Genomic DNA, 22,307 nt, shown 5'->3' with positions numbered 1-22,307 from the left:
ATATTTTATTTAACAATATATGGGTACTTTAATATGTGTTGGTATTTTAAAATTCGTTGATTGTTTTTCTTAGTAGAATTTCTTTTACAGCTTTAAATACAAAATCAATATTCTGGGTGTCGATGGCAATAGTGAGATGGGTATATACATCCTTCTGTATGTTTCTCATGGTACTAACAAATTTCTTTTTAATAAAATTGGATACATCATTGTAAGAATTATCACCTAAATTTTTATTAAAGAAAAGGAGAAATAGAAAAAAAAAGTTAATTAAATATTCTTTGGAATCTTCTCTTGGATGGAAATAAATGGAAAGTTAGTTTGATAGTTACCTGTATAATTTTTATCATAAGTATTAAATGGTACACGTTGTAATTTCTCGATGAATAGATCTTTTTTGTTGAGGAAGAGAATCATTGGTGTCTCTACGAACCACTGGCTGTTGCAGATCTCTGAGAATAGGTTGATGGACTCATCGAGACGATTGACGGCAACCTCACGACACATCTGGTCGTACTCTGAAAGTGACGCAACAAAAATAACTGCAGATACTCCATCGAAGCAGTGGATCCATTTACGACGTTGAGATCTCTGTCCGCCGACATCGATGATCTTCATTGAGATACCGTCAAAGACAACCTCTGCCTCTACAATTCCTTTTGTCATCACTCTAGATCTCAATGCATCTTGTGGTGTTGGTAAATATTTAGGATCAGAAATTCTTTGAAGATTATCAAAGAAACTATATAAATTTATTTGTTTAAAATTGAGTAAATGAATTAATTAATAAATGAATGAAATGATTGATACACTTTTGGAAAATGTTTGCACTTACTATTTAGCTGAATCATTTAATTGGAAATCTCTATCTCTTCTTTCATAGGTTTTCTTAATACCTGGATCAGCCCATATTTTTTGCGCATCTTCTGAAACCTGATCATTCCATTCATCTGTCAGATGTTGACGATTTTTAATTCTCTCTATTGCTTCCTGAAATATTTGAAATCAACAAGTTGGTTAGTTGTTGATTTATATAATTGAGCATTCTATTATTTTTTACACATACATTAAGATCAGGTGATATTGATATATTTAATTGTTCAGCTGCAAGAATCAATACTAAGAGTTGCGAGGTAATATTTACATAGATACTGTTACGAAATTCCAAGAGTTCTTTTTCGGTCCATTTACCATTATCTTGCAAGATTTTCAATTGTTTGAAGATTGTTGATTTTCCACATTCACCAGCACCCAACAATAAGATTTGAATATCCTTCTTCATACGTCTCTCGTCATGTCTAAGTTCTTTATCTATATCGATCGATATTTTCAACTCCTCTGTTCTTCTGGCAACGCAATTCATTTTGGCTTCTTTATCTATTTTTTCAGTGATTGGTTTGTTATATAATTCCAGTTTTTTAAAATCAAAACGATGATTTCAAACAACCAAAATTTATAAATAAATGGTAAAAAAGAAAAGAAAAGAGATTTAGTTTATAAATTTAAATTAATTAAAAAATTAAATAAAGAAATAGATTTTCTTAAAGTTGTAAAACAAGAAGAAGAACAACAAGAAGAGGAAGAAGAGATTATTGTTCTATTTTATTATTATTATGATTTTCTAACAAAGTTGTTGAAATATTATGTATAGAAAAATTTAATAGATAAAATAGAAATTTAATAAAGATAAGATATGATTGGATATGGTTTCGGGTCGAATTAAATTATATAAATTGATTTATGGTTAAAATTTCTCATAATATTATTATCTATTAGCAGCAGGAGTACTAGTAGTAGCACCAAGCTTTTCCAATATTAAATGTGTGATGTGATGTTGATCAATAAGAGGTGTTTAAAGAGAGATTTGTGATGTGGTGGTATTGGTGATTGTGGGTGGTAGAGGTAGAGATAGACAACACAAAATGAAACAATTAATAAACACGATCAATAATAATAATAATAATGGTGAGAAATAAAAAGTTTAAATATTATTATTTCTTGATTGGATTGATTGAAATGAGGCTGCCTCTTATATATAAAATACATTATTTGATTCAATTCAGTAGTTTTGTTTCGTACTAAACTAAACTTAATTTAATATGGTAACAATGTTTATAAATAATAATACTATACTAATTTTATATTTTAAATATAATATTATGTAATGTGTTTGTTCCATAAACAACAATATTTAAATATTGACACTATACTGTTTGATTGGGTAGTTTTTGTCTGTTTGAAGTTGATGTTGGTGTTTGATTTTTTGTTGTTATTATAGTTTTTACTAAACACAAAAAACAGTGTGCATATGATGGGTATATATTAATTTAATATACAAACAACATTTTAATGTCAACAAATTAATTACCTTTTTATAAATATTTATGTTATTGTCAATTTAAATATAATTAAAAAAAAAAACATTAAATCTAATTATAATCAGACAGCTTTTCTTCTTATAGTAAGTTGACAAGATGTGACTGTTCAAAATATATAGTTTGAACCAAATTTTGTGAACATATATGTTTTGTTTTGTTTTGCTTTTTGTTTTATCTTATGTTATGTTGTCATGTCCATGATCGAAATATAATATGAATGAGATAATGTCGTTATTATCAATGTTTTTTATTTTATTTTATTTTATTTTTTTGGATATGATTATTAAGTTAACCATTTGTGGTTAATCAAAATCTCATAACACAACACCACCACTTCATCACAATAAACCAAAAATGAAGAAAAAAAAAAAAATAACACACAATCACAAATCAATCACATATTCTTTTATGGTTCGTATTTACTTGAACAACACTGCTATGATCATCGCAAATATTATGGATTGACATTTGTGATTAATAAACAACCATTTCTCACTTGTGTCGAAATAGGGAAAACTAAATTTAAATCCTTAACTGCTGGCGTCACCCGAGGATTGATTTTAAATATTGTTGGAGTGGTTTGGTTCGAACCAATGACTGGTGACCCATATTGATTAATCTGATCGTTAAATTAATGGGGTGGAGCATGATGTGGTTTGTTTATTTAAAAAAAAATAGTCATGAAATGGCACACAAAAAAAAAAGACAAAATACACACAATTTTTTTTTTTGCACACAATTGATATTAGTTTATGTGGGATCTCCCCTCAAATTTGTGGGAGTTTGAAAGAAACAGTTATTCTTTGGTAAACAGGTTGAGAGTAAAAGAACATTCAAATGTTTATTCCAGTGATATTTGTAATAATATTACAATTATTATTGGAAATATTGTATATTTTATTAACACTGAAATGAATGGTTATTATTGCTTAACGTGTTTAAAGAATTGATTTGGCAATGACATATTTTGAATAATAGAAGGTAGAAATTGTTTAAAAATAAAAACAAGTCTTACATTAACGTTAAAATTCTTAAATTGATAGATTATAAACCTAGTGTGAATAAATATTGTTGTTTTGTTGTTTTTAAGTTGATTTGATTTCGATAACTAATGTATGGTCTGTTCTAGACTAATTAATAAATTATAAAGTAATATTACAAATACAAAATTGTTAAAAAAAATTACTGATGATTCTTCTTTTTAATTTTGCTTCTTTTCTTTTCTTGTTTGTTTTTGTTTGTTTGTTTTTTTTTTTTGATAAATGTACAATTGTTGTTTTTATTATTTGTTTGTTTCTATTTTGTTGTTGAGCTTGATTTAATAATAAAAAATAGTTGTATGGTCGTATTATTAATGTGCAGGTTAAGATATTCAAAAGGACCTTTTTTTATTTAATATTTTTTTTTTTTTTTTTTTACAAATCAATGGGGTTTGATTAATTTTTTTTCACAAGAACATGTGGCGATAGATCGATCAAAAAATATCTCTATATTTTTAAATTTTTTGACTTTTTTTTTTTACAAGGGTTTATTTTTGTACAAAGGAAGGTTTTTTTTAAATTTTTTTTGATGTTTTGTTTTTTTTATTTTAAAGATTTTTATTGGGTCCTCGATTTTGTGTGGTTTCCGAATGGATAATGGTTGTTTAATGGTCAACCTGGAGTGTCAAATGCCACAATTAAGGATTGAGCCAAACACCAAAACTAGGACATATTAATAACAATATTAATTTGAATGACACCATGTTTATAGTTTTGCAAACATCGAGAACAAGAAGAATAAACAGGCATTATTTTATCGATATTGATACCTGGTGCACATCTTAAAAAAAAAAAATACCCCACACACTGAGTTTCTAACTAGATCTGTCTTTGTAATCTTTATTTTTTTTTTTCAATGTTTTTTTATATACACCATCGACATTACAAATAAGAATCCTGGAATACCATGGGTAAAAAAAATATATTTTAGTTCCTATTGCCGAGTGCTTTTCCACATTTACTTAAATTCGTATTTCGAAAGTCAATTAAATCAACTGCATTTGTCCGTTGGTCGTTTTAAAAAATTGGTTGAGAAATAATAAAAAATAGATTAATAATATATAAAAATAAATATCTAAAAAACAAAAAATAAATTTTAATCAAAACTGTTATTATAAGATCCAACAAGATATTTTTTTTTTGGTATTCTTTGAATTGGTTCAGTTTAAAAATTTGGAAAGATTTTAGTAGATTAATTTTGGTGTTAATTTCTTTTTTTTTTTACTGAACAACAAAAATATGTATGGTTTTTATCTTAATAGAAATAATCACATGCTAATATGGGTGAAAATAACAATAGTATAGATTATTTCTTTAGAAAGATTATAAAGAATGCATTCATATTTAAATATATATGTTTATTTAATCATCAGAGATGTACTTTATACACATGTCGATATCTCGCTTCTCAAGATGCCACTATAGATATCAATTGGCTTGTTAAGCAAAAGCTATATAATCATGTGAGGAAGCGTTTGATTGGTGATTGCTCTACAGTTGTATGGTCATCTCATTCATTGACAGATTTGGCTTCGTCTACTTCAACTCTTGACATTTTACAATCGCTTCTGGATAAAGATCATCAAGATCCTCGCTCGCCAGAAGATGGCAGAAGTAATCTGCATTTTTCGAGATCTACACTGTTTGCTTTGGTTTCATTGAAGGATTCACCATTATCCTTGATCGAATCGGTAGTTCAACGTTATCCACTGATTGTCACTTCACAACTTCACCAGGTGGCTGCTACTCATGGCCGATTGGATGTTATCGAACGATTCTACAGTTTGATACAACCGAATAGTCTGACTGTTTTCGAAGCTGCGAAGTCTGGGAGTTTACCAATCGTTAAATATCTTCATGGTCGTGGATCACACTTTTCAATTGTGGCGGTAGATGGTGCCGCCGGTGCCGGCCATCTCGATATAGTGAAATTCTTGCTTGAAAACAGGACAGAGAGTTGCACGGTTCGTGCGATTGACGATAGTGCAACCAATGGGCATTTGGAAGTCGTTAGATATCTAATACAGCAAGCAGTACAATTCAATGGTAGTAGATTCAAGGGTGACCCGATAAAGTGTACATTCAACGCGGTGATAGGAGCTACCGCACTGGGAAACATTCAAATCGTAAAGCTGCTGCTACAGCACGAGAAAGAGATATGTGCAAACTATGATAATAGCTTTGCTAATATTGCACAGAACGTAGCAATGTCACACGCACACATTGAGATACTGGAGTTTCTCAAGCCAAAGACCTACAGCACGACGCTATCGACATGGTCCAACTTGAATGAAGCGTCGGGACTTAAACTACTAAAGTATCTGGAGCCAAAGAGACATGCCGATATGGTTTATAACGCTGCATTGTCGGGACACTTAGAAATCATAAAGTATCTGTTGGAGGAACATCATCGCTTTAGGGATAAACAGACTGCCAGAGATGTCTACGAGAACCTAGTAACACAAACCGCTGCCAATCATTGTAACCTCGATACTCTTGCTTACCTGGCAAAGTCCACAGACCAACGGATCACACAGACAAATATCGATAGTGCACTTGTGCGCTCGATCGTCAAGAAGATGTCGAGTGTCGATATCATCTATTACCTCGAGCAGCTGGTGGGATTAGGATACGACAGTGAAATAATAAGAAAAGGATCACCTCACAAGTTCAACTATTCTATAGAGTTGTTTGATTATTTCTATCGACACCGTCAGAATCACACCGTTAACTACTTGGAGGCAGCAGTGCAGCTTGACCACTATTCGTTTGTCGATGAAGCAACTCGACCCGATAACGAGGTGAACATCTCCGATGCTTTCTATTGTCGGGCGTTAACAACAGCTTGTCACAGAGGTAAAACAAAGATGGTTGAACTACTGTGTGATCGTCGTCCAAACATTGATTTACTGTCGATCTTTAAGAACGAATATCCATATCAAATTATCAAGTTGCTGTTACCGAGGATGTCATTTACTCTCGATAGTTTTAGATTCCGATTGACCAACATACAGCTAACAGATATCGTTTTGGATTATCTGGAGCGAAATGACCATCTTCTCAAAGACAATCCAACTGTACTATATGATTTTAGAGATTATTCTGGTCACCTTACACATCTTCAGTTGATAGTATCGGAGCGTTTCACAAAGTTGATGAATGGTCCCCCACTTCTCGATAACTTTATCGATCTAATACTTCAACAATCTGCTGATAAAGGTAATATCGATGCAATCATCTATTTGTTTGACAAATACAATCTAAAGTTTGACAATATAAAGATGCTTCCTTGCTTGTTTCGTTCGGTCAGTCTTGGTGATACAAGAATAGTCGACTATCTCTTTAGCAAGTTAGAATCACCAATCAACTACAATCTGTACAATCAAACTAAAAAAGTTTGTACATGACGAAAGTAATGAAACTGATTACAATAGACAAACATTCATTTATTTAATCAATTGTTTTCAAAAGTTAAAGTTGTAAATAGTAATAGTAATAAAACAAATTGTTAAATAACTATTAATTTTATATATATAAATAGTTCTCTTCTATTTTATTTAAAAGAAGAAAGTGATTGCTACGGAAATGATGATGGTAAAGATGGCTGGGAGTAAGGTGAAAGCGGAATTGCTGCTGTCGTCGAACATGGTTGAACACTCGAGTACTCTGTCTTCGTAGATCTGTGGACGTACTTCGGTTGTGCAGTTGTCCGCTGTCATTCTGAGAGTTGGTTCGTTGGTGGCGATGTTACGCAACCACAATGGAAGAGTGCTCTTTGGCAATACCTCTGGGTAGACTGCACGGATGACGTCTTGGAGTACGGCATCGTTGAAGGCAACGGCAGATTGGAACCAATCACGACCATCGTAAATATTCTCCAAACCGTCTTGACGGAAGACAACCTTGTTGGCTACAAACTTGAATTTCGCTTGCATCTCGGTGGTGTTGATCTGGTAGGCCATGAGGAAATCATCGAATGAGTTCAATTGATAGGTTTCGTCGATGATGACATCGACATCCTTGATCAACTCGTGGAAAACGGTGACGTCGGTGGTGGAGTTGGCGAGATTGAGGAAGTTGGCACCGGCATCAGTGCTCAACTTTGACTTGTAGGCGGCGTTGGAAATAGACCAAGATGCAGTGTTTTGATTGTAGCTCGATGGTGCGTTGTAAGTGGTCCAGGCAACAGACTTGGTTTTGATTTGACGTTGTCTCAATGTGGATTGCGAGGTGTTGGCGAAGCAGTGGTAGTTCGAGGAGATCTCTGAGAAGACACGGTTGGCATCGGCCTCAGCATTGAAGAACATACCGAAGAAGTTGACCCAACCGGTACGGTGCAAGGGTCCTGGATCTTGAGTTTCGTAGGAGGCAACAGAGTTGTTGGTGGACTTGTCGAAGCTACCTTGGAAGACGACGTCTACCGAGGCGAGCTGTTGTGCTTTGATGGTGGCGTTGCTTGACAACTCCTTGATTTCACCGTCTTCGATGCCTTGGAGGATGCATGGTGCGGCGATCAACTTGGCTGAACCGGTGTATGTCATCTTATTGGTAATTGCCATCAATAAGAAGTATGAGAGTGGGGTAGTACCGGTGACAGCACTGCTATTCACTGGAACAGAGAAGAACTTGGTGGTATTTGGAAACTGTGCAGCATCTGGCTTTGGTGTACCACACTGATAGAGAACATATTGCATATTATTGCTGACAGTGGTAATTACCTTGTATGACTTTGAATATGTTACATTGAATAAAGTTGAATTTAAAACTGTCAGATGACCATTTGATTAATGATTAATAATAAGTTGATTGATTGATTTTTAGTTTAAAAATGTAGATTGATTTATTACCTTGAGCTTTATCTGGGAAATAATCAGTTTGTGGATTGTATTGATCCTCTGGGATACATCCCTTGAGGTTTGAAGCACCCAATGAGTATTGGATGGTTAAAAGTAATAGAGTTGATACCAAGATATACTTGTACATGATTTCAATGTTATTCTATCTGTAGGTTGAGTAAGGACTAAACACAAAAATGAAATGAAATGATTTTCAGAAAAGAGTCTCATTTTCAATCAATTCGGTCCCACTTTCATTTCTGCTCAAACAACAACAGCAACAACAATTAAATCAAAAATAAACGAAACAACGAGACCTCCTTTGTGTATAGATCGAGTATGAAAGATCACTATGTTTTGTTTTAATTTTTATATTAATTAAAACAACAACTAAAATTTAGGTATGAGCTCAATTATACTTGATAAACGTTGGGTTGTTGTGTGACAATAGTAGTAGATGGTTAGAATAGAAAAAAAAAAAACAAAAAAAAGTTTAAGTAGATTTACCTCAACTATTGCGGTGTGGGTGTGTTGTTGTTTGATGGCAATGGTTCTGCAAACTCTACCTTTTTTCAACTTAAAGTAAGCCCGGGAATGCAGTGTAAAATGAGTCAGAGGTCATATGATTTATTGCAATAGTTAAATAAAATATTTTTCGGTATTGGATTTTAAAGGTGCATTTTGGGGTCGCCAATTAAAAGACCAGGTGTCCTGCGGTTATAGGGTGCTATAATCAAGTTTTTTTATTTACTGATTTTTTTGCAAATTTTTGTGATACCCAAAAAAAAAAAAAAAAAAAAAAACAAAAAAAAAAAACAAATAAAAATGGTATTTAAGATAAACTAGTTTGAAAAACAACGATTGTATTCATATAACTATTATGATACAAAAATTCCAATACAAATTGATCAAAAAAGTTATAACTTATAAGTATACTTACAGTTTGTATTTTGTGATCATTTTTTTAATCACTTTTTTTTTTTTTTTTTTAAGATCTTGACACATTGATTGATTTTATTAAAAATTCGAATCTATTTATGTTTCTTAGATTGCACTTTCAGACCTAATATTGAGCCATTAAAAAAAATAGAAACCAAATAACAATTCTATGGTCGATTTGTTTGGTAATCACTTTTTGTTCATACAAAAAAAATTGCTCAAAAAAAAAAATAACAAAAAACCCCAAAATAGAAAAATTCAACCACACTCCGCGGTTTTTCAAAAAAAAAATTTGTTTTTTGTCTATCATTAACTCTAATTGTCGTCACGATTTTTTTAATTTTTTTGTGATTCAAGTTGCGTTAAAATCAAAAATCTGTGTGTGTTGTTGATCTATTTTTTTTGTATTTTTTGCTTATGTATGTATTTTTGATTGAGGTTGGAGAATGGCTGTGGTTAGTGGTAGTTGTTATTTTGTTTAATGTTGCAAGTTGTCATTATTTTATCATATAAAAAGTTCTTTATTCATTCTTTCAAATTGTGTTTAAAAGAATAACGAGACAAAATAGTAATTTCACCTTTTTAGAAAAATTTAAAAAATAATTTAAAACTATTATTATTAATATTACACTGCTATAAAAATAAAATAATATCATACTCTCTCTATTTGTGTTGATGTTTATGATGATGATATCATAGTAAAATTCGTGGTTGGTGGTAGCAGTGGAACAATACTACTACTAAGGATAATGCAAAAGTAGGTGGATATGGTTAGGGGAGATTGATGTGGGTTTATGGTGTCATTCTGAAAAGAAAAAAAACAAAAAAAACAAAGTATACATTGGATTGTGTGTGTTTATTGATAAAAAAAACAAATTTTTTCTTTTTAACCCTTACGAATTTTCATATTGCGGTGTAAAAACTTGGTTTTTGTTTTTGTTCAACCCTAAAAATTGATAATTTTTGCTTACTTTCTTTCAAAAAAAAAAAAAAAAAAATACAAAGAGATGTGCCTTTAATTTTAATTTTCATCTACATCAATCAAAGATAGAAAGTAACTTACTTATTATTATATACAAAGGTTTTTTTTGTTATATAAATATATATTTATATATATATATTTCATATTTTTTATTATAACAGAAAAATATCCCACTATCCCTCACCCTCTCACTCTTTCTTTCCTCTATATACCGATAGAACTGTTCATATAAATATCAATCACTTTCACTTTCACTTTCAACTAACTTTTGAACACTAACCCCCTATACAATAACAATATAGCAATATCATAATCACAAATAATATATATTAGTGTTATTTGTTGTTGTTGTTGTTCAACTGAGTCAACACTAGATTAAATTGCTTTTATCATCTTTTATTGTTTTCTTTGGTCTATCAATCTTGTTTTGTTTAGTTTTCACACACCGTATTTGAATAGTTCGTATCACAAAGTGCTCAGTCGTATTTAGCAAAATTTTTTTATTTATATTTTTTTTATATCATCCCAAAAAAAACAAAAATACACAAGTCAACTTTCACTTTGCACAATTATTTATTATTTTAGAAATATTTATCGGGCATACACCTCTCCACTTAATTTGTGATTAGATAATTATTTATTTATTTATTATTTATTTATTATTTATTTATTATTTATTTTATTATTAGGTTAATGAATTTTTTCATCAACATTTGTGGTCGGCAGAGCTATAATCAGGTGTAGTTTTTTATATATTTATATATTTCACATCCTCAACCCGGAAATAATTTAAAGGATTTCTGTTTTATCAAAATATGGGAGGAAAGACCTCATTTAATTCCGAACAAACCAAGGCAGTGGTAGAGATTTTGAAAAATATTGATTCTTTCAAACGAAGAGTTCCTGGCACAGATGTAATCGAAGCACCTTCCAAGCGTATATTGGATTGGGAGTTAATTTATGGTCGATACGAATGTCTTAGACAATTTAAAACAAAACAAATATTAAAAAAGTAGGTATATTAAAAATATTAAGATATTATTTCTTTATATTATAATTTAATAATTAAACAAAAAATATTGATCAAATAAAAAAGAATTGGATGCCTTGAGGATATAGAAAGATCAAAGGTATCAAGTAATTATAGACAACCATGGACTAATGAGGAGTTGACCAAATTGTTTTCTCTGGTTGCCAAGCACTCCAAGGTGTTTCCAAATGGTGAGAGTCGAATTAATTTTAAAAAGGTATCCAAGGAGTTTGGAAATACCAGAAGCAAGAGCCAGTTGGTCGGACAGTACGGTAATTTGACAAGAAAAGTTTCTATTACCAATAGAAAAGATTTCTCTCAGGAAGAGAATTTAAAGTTGGCTCAACTTTACTCCAAGTACAACGGTAAATGGAATGATATTGAAAAAGAATTCAATTCTGGAATTGATAAAGAGGACCAACGTACAAGTGAACAATTAAGAAATCAGTAAGTAGAATATTATTCTATATATTATAATTATTATATATTTATTAATATAATCATATTTATCTTTAAAAATTATCACATTTTCAAAATAGTCATAATTGTTTATTTTTCGCAAAAACAAAAAAAGGTGCATGGTCAAAAGAAGAGAAGGAGAGATTATGGGCTATCGTGGCCAAACATACCTTTAATGGTATTACACATATGCCAGCGGTGTATGAGAGCTTCGGTACTACTCGATCACCTATTCAAATAAAACAACAGTGCCAACTTACCAAGTTCAACGATGAAGAAGAAGTGCTACTTGTGGAACTCGTCAACAAGCACAACGCTAGCCATTTGCCTATGGGATCTCCAGAATGGTCCTCTATTTTTAAAGAGTTCAATGCTGTACAGAAAAGTCATCTGAAAAGAGACGAAAAATTAATATTTAGATTATATAGAAGGTAATATTATAACAATAATGTTAAAAAATATTTAACTTTGACTCAAACATTCCTCAATATCTTTATAGATCCATTGTAAATAGATTGTCAATTTCATCCGAACAGAAATTCTTTATAAAAGAGCAATATGCCAAAGGCATGGAACCTGATGAAATTCATTCACTTATTCAGAATAAATTTAAAACTGATTTAGAGCTGATAAAAGTTGTTAATATGTATGTTATAATTTTAAATTATATAATTATTATTATAGTTATTTTTACTTACTATAAACTTAAAAACTAATAGTTGTTCAAGGGTTTATTGGAATATCGATAGCGATGAGGATGATTATGGAGATTCCCAAGAGAATGACTCCGATGAAGACAATCTATCTGATGAGAGTGGAGAGGACCTGAATTTGGGATTTATAGGTAATGACCAAAACTTTAATAGTAATCACGGTGGCCAACATAGTGATAATAATAATAATGGTAATAACCACTACAACGACAACATCGAAAGCTACGACAATGAACATCACCCACACTCACATTTTTCAACAACAACCACAACAACGACCAACAATCTTAACAACACCTCTGAAACACCGAGAAGAGACAACCAAATCAGAGTAATTGATCTTTTGAATGATGACGATAAGAAACGAAAATCCCCAGACTCCAACACTGAGATCATTAACTATTGGAAGCAGCTTAAGCAGGTAAACTAATCTTTTTTCCTTCTTGGCTCCACTTTATTATTTATTTATTTTTACTTCATCTCCATCATATGAAAATCCTCTTATTAATAATAACGAATGAAATCTTATCATCATCCTATATGCTGACAGAATGTATTAAAAGAAAAACACTGAAAATAAAAAATAACCCTAAAAATGTATAATCAAATAGCAATTAAAAGACATATAATTTAAAAATATATGTAGATAGTTTAGCAAATACCATATTTTAGTTGTATTTTATTTAATATTTTACAAGTTTTTTTTTATCTTTAAGAGAGATCTTGGTAATTATAGATGTCCAATTTGAAATGTGGATCGTCGAGTACAAATCCAAAAATGAACTTCTCACCTGGAAGTAAAATACTCTTGTACAGTGGCATTCTAAGAATAGATTCTTTAGTGAGATCCAATCCCCAAACAGAGAGTGGAAGGAAGTTCTTTGTTGAAATTTGTACATCGCCAACAGGGTAGGTGTTGTCATTTAAAATCATTCCTTCATATTGATAGAGATTGTTTGTTTCATTCCACTTCTCAACCATAGCGGCACTCACCTTCAAACCCTCTGACTTTTTAATAGGTGTTGGATCTGCAGTATTTCCACCACAATGAGAAGCAAAGTAAGTCTCTCCACATTGACCTTTGGTTTGTTTAATCTAAGAATAAAATAATAAATTAATTTACATTGTTGATATTTAAAATTCAAAAAAAAAAAGTATAATACATACAGAAATTAAATAATTTCCAATTGAGGTCTTAAAAGAAAAACTACCATCAGAGTTACAAAGCAATGGAACATTCTCTGTGTCAAGTAATACACTTTAAAAAGAAAGAATAATAAATAGTTAGTAAAAATGTAAATTCGAAAAAGGAATTAAATATTACCTAGAGTTTCTAAGAATAGCAAAGTTCGATATCTTTTGGATTGTTTTGACTGAAAATGGTTGGTGGACCAACAAAGACGGTTCACACGCAACCGATTCATCTGATAATTTTTTGAGAAATTTATCTTTTTGTGACAATCCATCTACTAATTTGTTATAGTACAAATTACCTTTTGCTGTTACAATATTGTCAAAACGGTTTTCAAAACCAACCAATGACATACTTGTACAATAAAGATCGATTGAATTATCAAATACTTTTTCAATAAAAGTTTGACATTCATCTGATCCAAAAGAAATTTGTACAATTAATAATACAATTAGAGATGTATAAAAAAATTTCATTATTCTATATTATAATTATATATTTTTATAAAAAAGAAAAAGAATAAATAAATAAATATAATATTATAACAAAAAAATTGTATATCTTTAAAGGAATGGTTTATAAAAGTGATTATTTATACCATCCTTTATTTCAAAGCAAAATCCTTTATTGTGGGTATTCAAGATACACAATTCCTAATCTAGTTTTACTTTTAAAAACCGTTCTACTTTAAATATTTTAACACATTTGTATAACTTTTTGTATTATTTATCTTTTAATTAATTGTGTGAGTGAATATATATAGTGTGTGTGTCAGTATCAATATTAAAAAAAAGAATGAAATAAACACACTCACAAAAATAAAATAAAAAATAAATAGGGTTGTGTGTACAATCGAAATTCGAATTAAATCAATTTATGTATACATATATATAATTTTCCATATTTATATAAAGATATAAAATATAATATTTTTGAAATATATTATTATTTCTTGATTAAATTTATTAAAGGTATAACGAACTTCCATAATTTTCTTGAGATGATAGGCCAACCTACAATGAAAAATAATAATGCCATAACATTGAACCATAGAGTTGCGTTTGAAGAGTTCTTGACGTTTCGCAGTCTGCTCTCGAGTTCTGCAACCTTGCTTTCCCATTCTCTTTGTTTCTCTCTTGATCGCAGCTCCTCTTCTTGTTGACTCTTTACGAGTTCCTCTAGTTTTGCAATGTATGTACTTAAATTCATTCCGGTCATATCGTTGCCGGCGGTGATAACTTCTCCTCCGGTCAGCTGGTGGTGTCTTGGTAGGAGTTGTGGCTGTGGTAGAACCGATGCTACTCGCGAGTGTTGTAGTTGTGAGAACGAGTTCTCCAGTGCCAGCAAACGGGTGTGATTCACCTCGATGATGCTCTTCATCGAGCTCAACTCGTTGGTCAAATTTACCATGTAGTTTCTGACGTCGTTGTTGTTTCCACCGTTCTGCTGCCAGACGTCGCTCGAGTCAAAGAACTGATCCTCGGAGCTCGAACGATTGTCTTCCTCGTCCGAGGTAAAGTCATCGTGAATAGAAGGAGGTCCGCCCGAAAGATCTGACATATCGTCTTCGAAATCCTCTTCCATTTGATGTTGCTGTTGATGTTGGTGTTGTTGGAGTGACTGCAATATATTGTTGTTGCGATCGTTCTCTCTGACTCTTGAGTGATTCTCGTCAAGATTGTGAGAGTGGTCATCGATCGATTCATCATCGCTCTCCATCACAGACGACGAGGAATGTCTATTATTACTATGTCTACCATTTGATTTGTTAATACCATTGCTATGACTATGATTACTATGATTGTGACTCGAATGATTACCATTCATATGACTGGAGGTTGTAGTTGTTGTTGTAGTTGTAGTTGTTGATCTCTTTGATACGACACCTTGTTGTTGTTGCTGTAGTTGTTGATGCTGATGTTGTTGTTGTTGTTGTGATTTGACAGGTGTAGGTGGTGCGGATCTCTTTAGTTTCTCACTTTGTTCATACTCTTCTACTTGCGAACGAACTAGACTCAGCCAGTGTTTGAACGATGCTTCCGTGGTGTCATGCACCCAGCTTTCAAGTGCACTCTTAAACATTGTACCATCGTAGTTGTTCTTTACATCGATCACTACATTGCAACCTGGTGACATATTGCTAGATGGTGTAACATTCCATTCCGATACCGAAGAAAAACTCTTTCCAATAGATGAACCCTCAAAGAACGTTTCTGATAAAACATTTAAAACGCTTTAAATGATAAATAATTATTAATATTTAAATGTAATTTGTTGTTTTAAAAAAAAAGTATAATATTACCTGTCATCTTTAAATCTATAATATTGTACTTCTCTAACTTTTGCTTTGTCACCGACCAATTTCTTGATGAGTGAATTATTTGAAATGAATGAAGAAAAGGTGATCTCTCTTGTGTATCTTCCATCTGGTAGAGGTGACCACGGTTTTACATCGATTGTATTATCACCCTATTATATATATAGTTATATTGATTTATAGATTAATTAGAGTGATTACCTAGGTATCTATTATTATGCAATGATTCTACATACTCTAGTTGTATGATATCTTAATTTGAATCCAGGATTTTCAAAAAAGAATGTAAAGAATGTCTCTACCGATATATTGAACTCCTCTTCCAAGTGTAACAATTTCATCTTTTTGTTCTTTTTCTTTTTACTTTTTACTTTTACTTTCAATCAATCTATCTATTACACAAAATAATCAAACTTTAATTATCTTTCTATTTTACTATTATAATAATTAATATAATATTATCTATCTATTCTATCTTGTGATTTATTTATTTTTTTTATATTATAATTATTAATACACAAATATATATTATTAAACTTAGTAATTTGAAGTGAATGAATCGTCAATAAAATAAAATAAAAATTACAAACAAATGAAACAACTCATATTGACAGATACTAATGATGTTTGTTTAGTTTTTTCAAATATTTTTTGGGTGTTTTTTTTGTTTTTTTTTTAAAAACTGTTGACTTAAGATCAAAAAAATTTCTATTTTTGTAAAATTTGAATATTTAATTAATATATTTTTATTTATAAAGAAATCATTATTACAACAACAATATTTTTTTTTATTTTTTATTTATTTTTAACTTTTATTCAATTGGGTGATTAATAAAAGAACATGCACACATTCCATTTAATTTCATTTATAATAAATGTTACCAATTTGTTAGTACACTTCAATTGTAAATGAATTTATGTTGCAACTTATTATTTTTGATATCATATTAGAAGTACGTACATATACATTATTGTTATATGTAATTACATTTTTTTTTTTATCTTTAATTTAATTGGGTGTTGGTACAAACACAGATGGAGCTGGATGCCAAGCCCCATTGCATTTGTGCGCAACGGTTCTACAAAAATGGGTTATCGAAGTAAGAGAACATCATGCATACATTTCGTATGATTGCGATACCTCTTTGAGATATTTACATTAAATAAATTAAATAATATTATTTGAATGTCGTAACTGATTTGATTGTTTGAATCTTACTTTCTTATCTCTAACTTTAACACTTCCTTTAATTATGGAGAACAATCATAAGAAATTTTAAAAAAAATTTCCAAAATATATTGGATTTTAAACTTATAAATTGTTGGAAATTTCATTAATAGAAAACCAATTGGTAAAGTGTTTTTCAAAACATTTTCTTATCACATGTATTTCTTTATATGTATTAAGATGAACAATATTTTATTATTTAAATTGGAATTACAAGGTGATATTCGGAAGTGAATAGCATTATAGGTTTACTTCAATACTAGATACTTATACCACACATGAGGTAATGAGCTATAAGTATATTTACAGGTTATGTGAGTCGCAATTGATGGCCGCATAGTGTAGTGACTTGAATCACCTTTTTTGGCAACACTACGTCTGGTTTCTTTGATTTCAAGTATAGTGAACTAGATTTTTTTTGATTATGTCTGTTGTGAAGAAGACTGATAGATTTACTTGTTTGTACTTGGTTTTCAGAGTCGATGCGATTGGCTCTGTTCGATTTCAATCTACTAAAATAGACATATTCTTGATATATCTTTATGTCATAGCTATAACATATATATATATATTTTCTACTAAGTATTTGCTTTCCTTTCTCACAATAGTATCTTTTATACCTTTACATCAAAAACAAGTGCACGATTCTTGGTCTTTATTAATATTCAGATTACGCAGCTGTTGCCTAAATTTTATAATTTCATAGTTTTTTTTTAAATCTAATTTTTGATATCAAATCAAATTTGTATGTATTTTTTTTATCTTTATTTAATTGGGGTGTTGGTACAAACACAGATGGGGCTGGGAATCCCCATTGCATTTGACGCAACGGTTTCTGCAAATTGGTTAATCGAAGTAAGAGAACACAATCAATGCATACATTTCGTATGGTTGCGATACCTCTTTGAGATATTTACATTAAATAAATTAAATAATATTATTTGAATGTCGTAACTGATTTGATTGATTGTAACTTACTTTCTTATCTCTAACTTTAACACTTGCTTTATTTATGGAAATTATTGTCAACACAATCATAATTGAAGAAATTTTATACAAAATCTAAAAAACTTTCCAACCGTTCAAAAAAAAAAAATATCTATTATTTGTTTTGTGTTGTTTTAAGTGTTGTTTGTTGTTCTCTTGTTGACTCTAGATTCTTCATGTAGTTCCAACGCTCAATAGAGATCTCTTGTTCACCGTAGGAGATGGTTAGAAGACGTGCCAATGTCAACCAATAGTGGAATATCTCTTGTGATGTCTCTGGATCTCTTTGTCTGGTGCTTACAAAATCATCTTCAATGTGTTTGGTAACCATCTCATTCGACGATGACATAGTTGCACTCTTTAAACAACCAACATACTCTCTAAACTGATTTATCAAGGAACTATCATCTAATTGTATATCTTGTTGTTGTTGTAGTTGTTGTTCTTTAACATATATATTACACAATCCCTATTTGTTTTAGTAAAATAAATAATAAAAATAAAATAATTAGTATTACTTCTTTCTAAATAGTTAAAAGTTAATAGTTAATAGATTACAGGTAATAATGATTTTCCATGTGATAATATTAATAGCTGAATATCTGTTTCAATTTCGATTGGATGATATTGAAAGTCGTATTCCAAACGCTGAAACATGGTGATGTCTTTGAGAGCCGCTATGTTTTTGATACCTTGTTTGTGTAGTTTACCTTCGTTGAGACAGGTTTCATCAACGATGACACTGGTGTTTTTCGGAAGTTGGAGTAGACCCGATATGATTCTATTGTTCTCATAGTCTTTGTATGGAATAAAGTCACCGTCGTTCAAGTTTTCAACTGTGACTCTCAAGAGATGCGAACGACACACCACACTCGACATGAATCTCTCCAGCTGCAGCGAGACGGACTTGGCACTCTGTGTCTCTGGCAACACGAAATTCAAAGGGAAGTTACCCAAGCACAGACCGGCCACTCTTGTATAGACCTTGGAAAGCAAATGACACAACAGATACTCGGCAGCAATCGAATCACCAAGTAAACAATATCGTAGTAAGTAACTGATTAACTTTGTTCTAATTTCAACTATGTTTTGTTGGTTAGGTGTAGTAGTTGTTGTTGATGATTTTTGTTGTTGTTCGAATTTGTATGGATCCAAGATACGATGTGAAATTGCATGAAATCTTGGTACCATTGACTCTGGAGTTGATCTAGTTTGTTCGTTGTCGTCGATCTCCATCATCGATGAATAGTAAGCCATGTCGTCGTCCATGTTGTAACCCTTGTTGGTGTTATCCGGTATAGACTGAGCAGTGAATCTAGACACTATACCTACAAACTCTACGATTTCATTCACTCTAAGAGCATCTAGATCGCTATGATCATAGACACTAACAACAAACGGACACATATTAGTTGAACTTGGTATTGGGTAGTTGTAAACCTTCTTTAAATCCGTATCTTTTTCATAATTATCAAAACTTTCACTATTATCATTATTTACTTTACTACTATTATTACCAGTGCTACTACTATTTAATTTCTTATTACTATTATTATTATTATTACTATTATTGTTATTGTTATTGTTGTTACCACTATCAGTCATATTTATATCATTATCATTGTCATTATTATCATTCTCATTTGATCTTTTGTTGTTTGATCTCTTGTTGTTGTTAGATTCATTCTTTCGATTATTGGATGATAGTCTATTGTTTAATGACCATTGATTCTCGCATGGCACAGGTATACAATAGAATTGATTTCTTTCAAATGTTAGACCATCGTAGGTATCGTCAAACTCTTCATCTTCAGCAATATGACCATGACTCTTGAATGCTACAGTATCATATCTCTATAGATAGTTTGGTAAGTTAAATATTCAAAACCAATAAGTGCTAACTAACTAACTACTTACATATTGATCTGTTTTGATATTTCTAACTCTAAAGACACCTTGGTAGAATTGAGGATCGAAAACATCTTGTATCATACATCTGATTCTAACAAGCTTACCAAGATGTAAATCAGAATCCAACAGTGTATTGATATAGGGAATCGAGTTATTTATTTCTGGAGTTGAGAGTAACTCATTGAAACACTTGTAGACTCCCCACTTTTCAATCTCATCAGAATGATCTAGTTCATCGTAAACATGCTCCGCAGCACCACTTCTTCTCTCCAGAGTCTCTTTATATCCTTTTAGAAATAATTCATCTATTTTCTTGATTGGATTATTAATGATATCCATAGTTATTATAATAAATATTGATAAAATCTTAATAATAATAATAATAACAATAATGATACATATATTTAAATTTGATTTGGCGCCTTTATCAAATGATGTTTTTAAATATTTTTTTTTTTTGATGATTGCGCCAAAAAACATATCTTTTTTTAAAAAGATTATGTAAAGCAGTTACTAAACATAGTAATACTATATTTATATGTAAGATTTTTTTCATCTATTAAATTTATTTAAGTTTAATAGATCTGAGCAATTTGATCCACAATAATATTAAGGTAATGGAAAATAATTTAAATTAAAAAACCAAATTAAATAATCCAAGTTTTTATTGATGATCATTTTTTTAGTGGATTGTATGTATGATATAAAACTATTTGTTATATGTTACATTGATAAAGAGGAAATGGAGTTGATAAAATAGATTCTATGCTATTTATCGGTTGGTATTATAGATAGTTTGGATAGTAATGATTTACTCATAAATCCACCAGCATAAAGTGATTCATTGATTGCAAGATAGCTGTCATTCGATATTCTTTTGATTTTATAGAGACGTCCTATCAGAAGAATCTCCAGGTGTACGATAGTTGGTGGCAGTGTTTCAATCTTTATGCTACACGTTCCACGTGGGAATGATAGGTATTCAAGTGATTTCGGATATTTAATTTGCTGGCCAAACATACTTCCCAGTGATAGATGTGTAATTCCTTCGTGTAACACCAAACCACTGTTGAATTGTTCGCCCAACGTTAGCTTCTTCAGTGTCAGTGGTAGGCTGCCTGCCGGTAAGAACTGATTATATCTCTCACCAAATGTCAACCCCTCAAGCTGCCGGGGCAATATCGATTGAATTGATTTAGCGGTGAGTCCACCACGATACACAGGTGCATTGAATTTCTGACCAAGAGTCAACACTCGGATGGTGTCGGTTGGCAAACGCTCCAGTATGCTAGGCACACGACAATAGTCACCGAGAGTAACGTTGGTAATGGAGTGAGGTAAGCCATCTGGCAGCTTTGGTTCATATCGCAGGGCAATCGTTTTGAGAGAAGCTGGAAAACAATTTATATCCGGTTGTACAGTTGCGCATGTCATGTCCAAATAGGTTAGAGTCGGTGGAAGTGCACCGGGAGCAATGATTGACTTGAAATTGGTGCTGAGAGTGAGTGATTCCAAACCATCGGGAAGATCACCCTCCACAATACGATGATTGAAATTATGAATAAACTCTAACTTTTTCAATCCCGCCGGTAGAACTCCATGTTTCAGCTCTTGGTTGTACCGGTAGAATATAAGATGCTCAACACTCGCCGGTATCGATCCAGGCAGCAGCTCTTGATCGAAGAGCAATGAGAATTCAATCTTTCTCAGAGTGCTAGGTAGCCATTTCGCTGGGATTATCTGGTTAAAGTTCTGCCCGAGATGCAGCTCTTCTATACCCTCGGGAATGACACCAGGAAACATCGGGTAATTGTAGCAATGACCAAGTGAAAGCTTGCGAATCTGAGGAGGTATGGTATTAGGTTGCAAAGGAATATTGGAGATCTTTCCAAACGATAGATGTATACAATTATCAGGAATAACCCGAGCACTAGTAGCAGTCTGTTGCGGACTGTTTAACTGTGGTAGTTGGTCACATTTCACAATATACTTATATTGATAGCTGTAATGACGAGAGCTCTCACCGTTCTGATTGATTATCAACAAGTGAATCGGTGCTAACCTGATCGATTGTAATATTATCTCGTTATATGATCTCCAATGATTACGCAACTCTTGCATCCGAAATTCATCTTCACTTGGCAAAGGATCGCCATTGAATATCAAATAGCTATTTCTATTTAAATATAAATATTTACAACATAATGAAAAACATATCTTATCGATATTAGATTCCAAAAAACAACATATAGCTTTAATAATATAAACAGATAATTTATTTATATTTATCATATAT

General features: G+C 31.3%; 8 protein-coding genes across 8 annotated transcripts; 2 read left to right on the top strand and 6 right to left on the bottom strand.

Moving 5' to 3' along the window:
- Positions 1-46: 46 nt before the first annotated feature.
- Positions 47-1,363, bottom strand: gpaF (guanine nucleotide-binding protein subunit alpha; the record flags this gene model as incomplete). The annotated part of the gene is made up of 4 exons (XM_020574595.1): positions 47-225; positions 333-742; positions 836-990; positions 1,067-1,363. The coding sequence occupies 4 exons, from the start codon at positions 1,361-1,363 to the stop codon at positions 47-49; spliced, it is 1,041 nt and encodes a 346-aa protein (XP_020435009.1).
- A 618-nt stretch (positions 1,364-1,981) lies between these two features.
- On the bottom strand, positions 1,982-2,846 carry PPL_03669 (uncharacterized protein; the record flags this gene model as incomplete). Its single annotated transcript, XM_020574594.1, has 2 exons — positions 1,982-2,026; positions 2,802-2,846. The coding sequence occupies 2 exons, from the start codon at positions 2,844-2,846 to the stop codon at positions 1,982-1,984; spliced, it is 90 nt and encodes a 29-aa protein (XP_020435008.1).
- A 1,852-nt stretch (positions 2,847-4,698) lies between these two features.
- Positions 4,699-6,825, top strand: PPL_03668 (ankyrin repeat domain-containing protein; the record flags this gene model as incomplete). Its single annotated transcript, XM_020574593.1, has 2 exons — positions 4,699-5,807; positions 6,513-6,825. 2 exons carry the CDS (start codon positions 4,699-4,701, stop codon positions 6,823-6,825), a joined length of 1,422 nt encoding a protein of 473 aa, XP_020435007.1.
- Positions 6,826-6,975: 150 nt separating this feature from the next.
- Positions 6,976-8,401, bottom strand: PPL_03667 (periplasmic binding protein; the record flags this gene model as incomplete). Its single annotated transcript, XM_020574592.1, has 2 exons — positions 6,976-8,183; positions 8,266-8,401. 2 exons carry the CDS (start codon positions 8,399-8,401, stop codon positions 6,976-6,978), a joined length of 1,344 nt encoding a protein of 447 aa, XP_020435006.1.
- Positions 8,402-10,989: 2,588 nt separating this feature from the next.
- PPL_03666 (SANT/Myb-like DNA-binding domain-containing protein) lies at positions 10,990-13,005 on the top strand (the record flags this gene model as incomplete). Its single annotated transcript, XM_020574591.1, has 6 exons — positions 10,990-11,088; positions 11,422-11,651; positions 11,744-11,863; positions 12,163-12,309; positions 12,383-12,707; positions 12,988-13,005. The coding sequence occupies 6 exons, from the start codon at positions 10,990-10,992 to the stop codon at positions 13,003-13,005; spliced, it is 939 nt and encodes a 312-aa protein (XP_020435005.1).
- Positions 13,006-13,087: 82 nt separating this feature from the next.
- PPL_03665 (uncharacterized protein) lies at positions 13,088-16,226 on the bottom strand (the record flags this gene model as incomplete). Its single annotated transcript, XM_020574590.1, has 8 exons — positions 13,088-13,471; positions 13,544-13,634; positions 13,701-14,048; positions 14,215-14,253; positions 14,551-14,849; positions 14,976-15,801; positions 15,871-16,037; positions 16,122-16,226. The coding sequence occupies 8 exons, from the start codon at positions 16,224-16,226 to the stop codon at positions 13,088-13,090; spliced, it is 2,259 nt and encodes a 752-aa protein (XP_020435004.1).
- Positions 16,227-16,894: 668 nt separating this feature from the next.
- On the bottom strand, positions 16,895-18,151 carry PPL_03664 (uncharacterized protein; the record flags this gene model as incomplete). The annotated part of the gene is made up of 3 exons (XM_020574589.1): positions 16,895-16,964; positions 17,381-17,520; positions 18,092-18,151. 3 exons carry the CDS (start codon positions 18,149-18,151, stop codon positions 16,895-16,897), a joined length of 270 nt encoding a protein of 89 aa, XP_020435003.1.
- Positions 18,152-18,215: 64 nt separating this feature from the next.
- Positions 18,216-22,226, bottom strand: PPL_03663 (UPF0557 family protein; the record flags this gene model as incomplete). The annotated part of the gene is made up of 6 exons (XM_020574588.1): positions 18,216-18,544; positions 18,811-19,954; positions 20,018-20,298; positions 20,827-20,907; positions 21,160-22,187; positions 22,210-22,226. 6 exons carry the CDS (start codon positions 22,224-22,226, stop codon positions 18,216-18,218), a joined length of 2,880 nt encoding a protein of 959 aa, XP_020435002.1.
- Between the last annotated feature and the right edge of the window lie 81 nt (positions 22,227-22,307).

The sequence above is a fragment of the Heterostelium album genome (genome assembly GCF_000004825.1).
Source record: "Heterostelium album PN500 unplaced genomic scaffold PPL_contig8, whole genome shotgun sequence".
Classification (NCBI taxonomy): domain Eukaryota; phylum Evosea; class Eumycetozoa; order Acytosteliales; family Acytosteliaceae; genus Heterostelium; species Heterostelium album.
The sequence above is the reverse complement of the archived record's forward strand: the minus strand, read 5'-3'. Positions and strand labels throughout refer to the sequence as shown.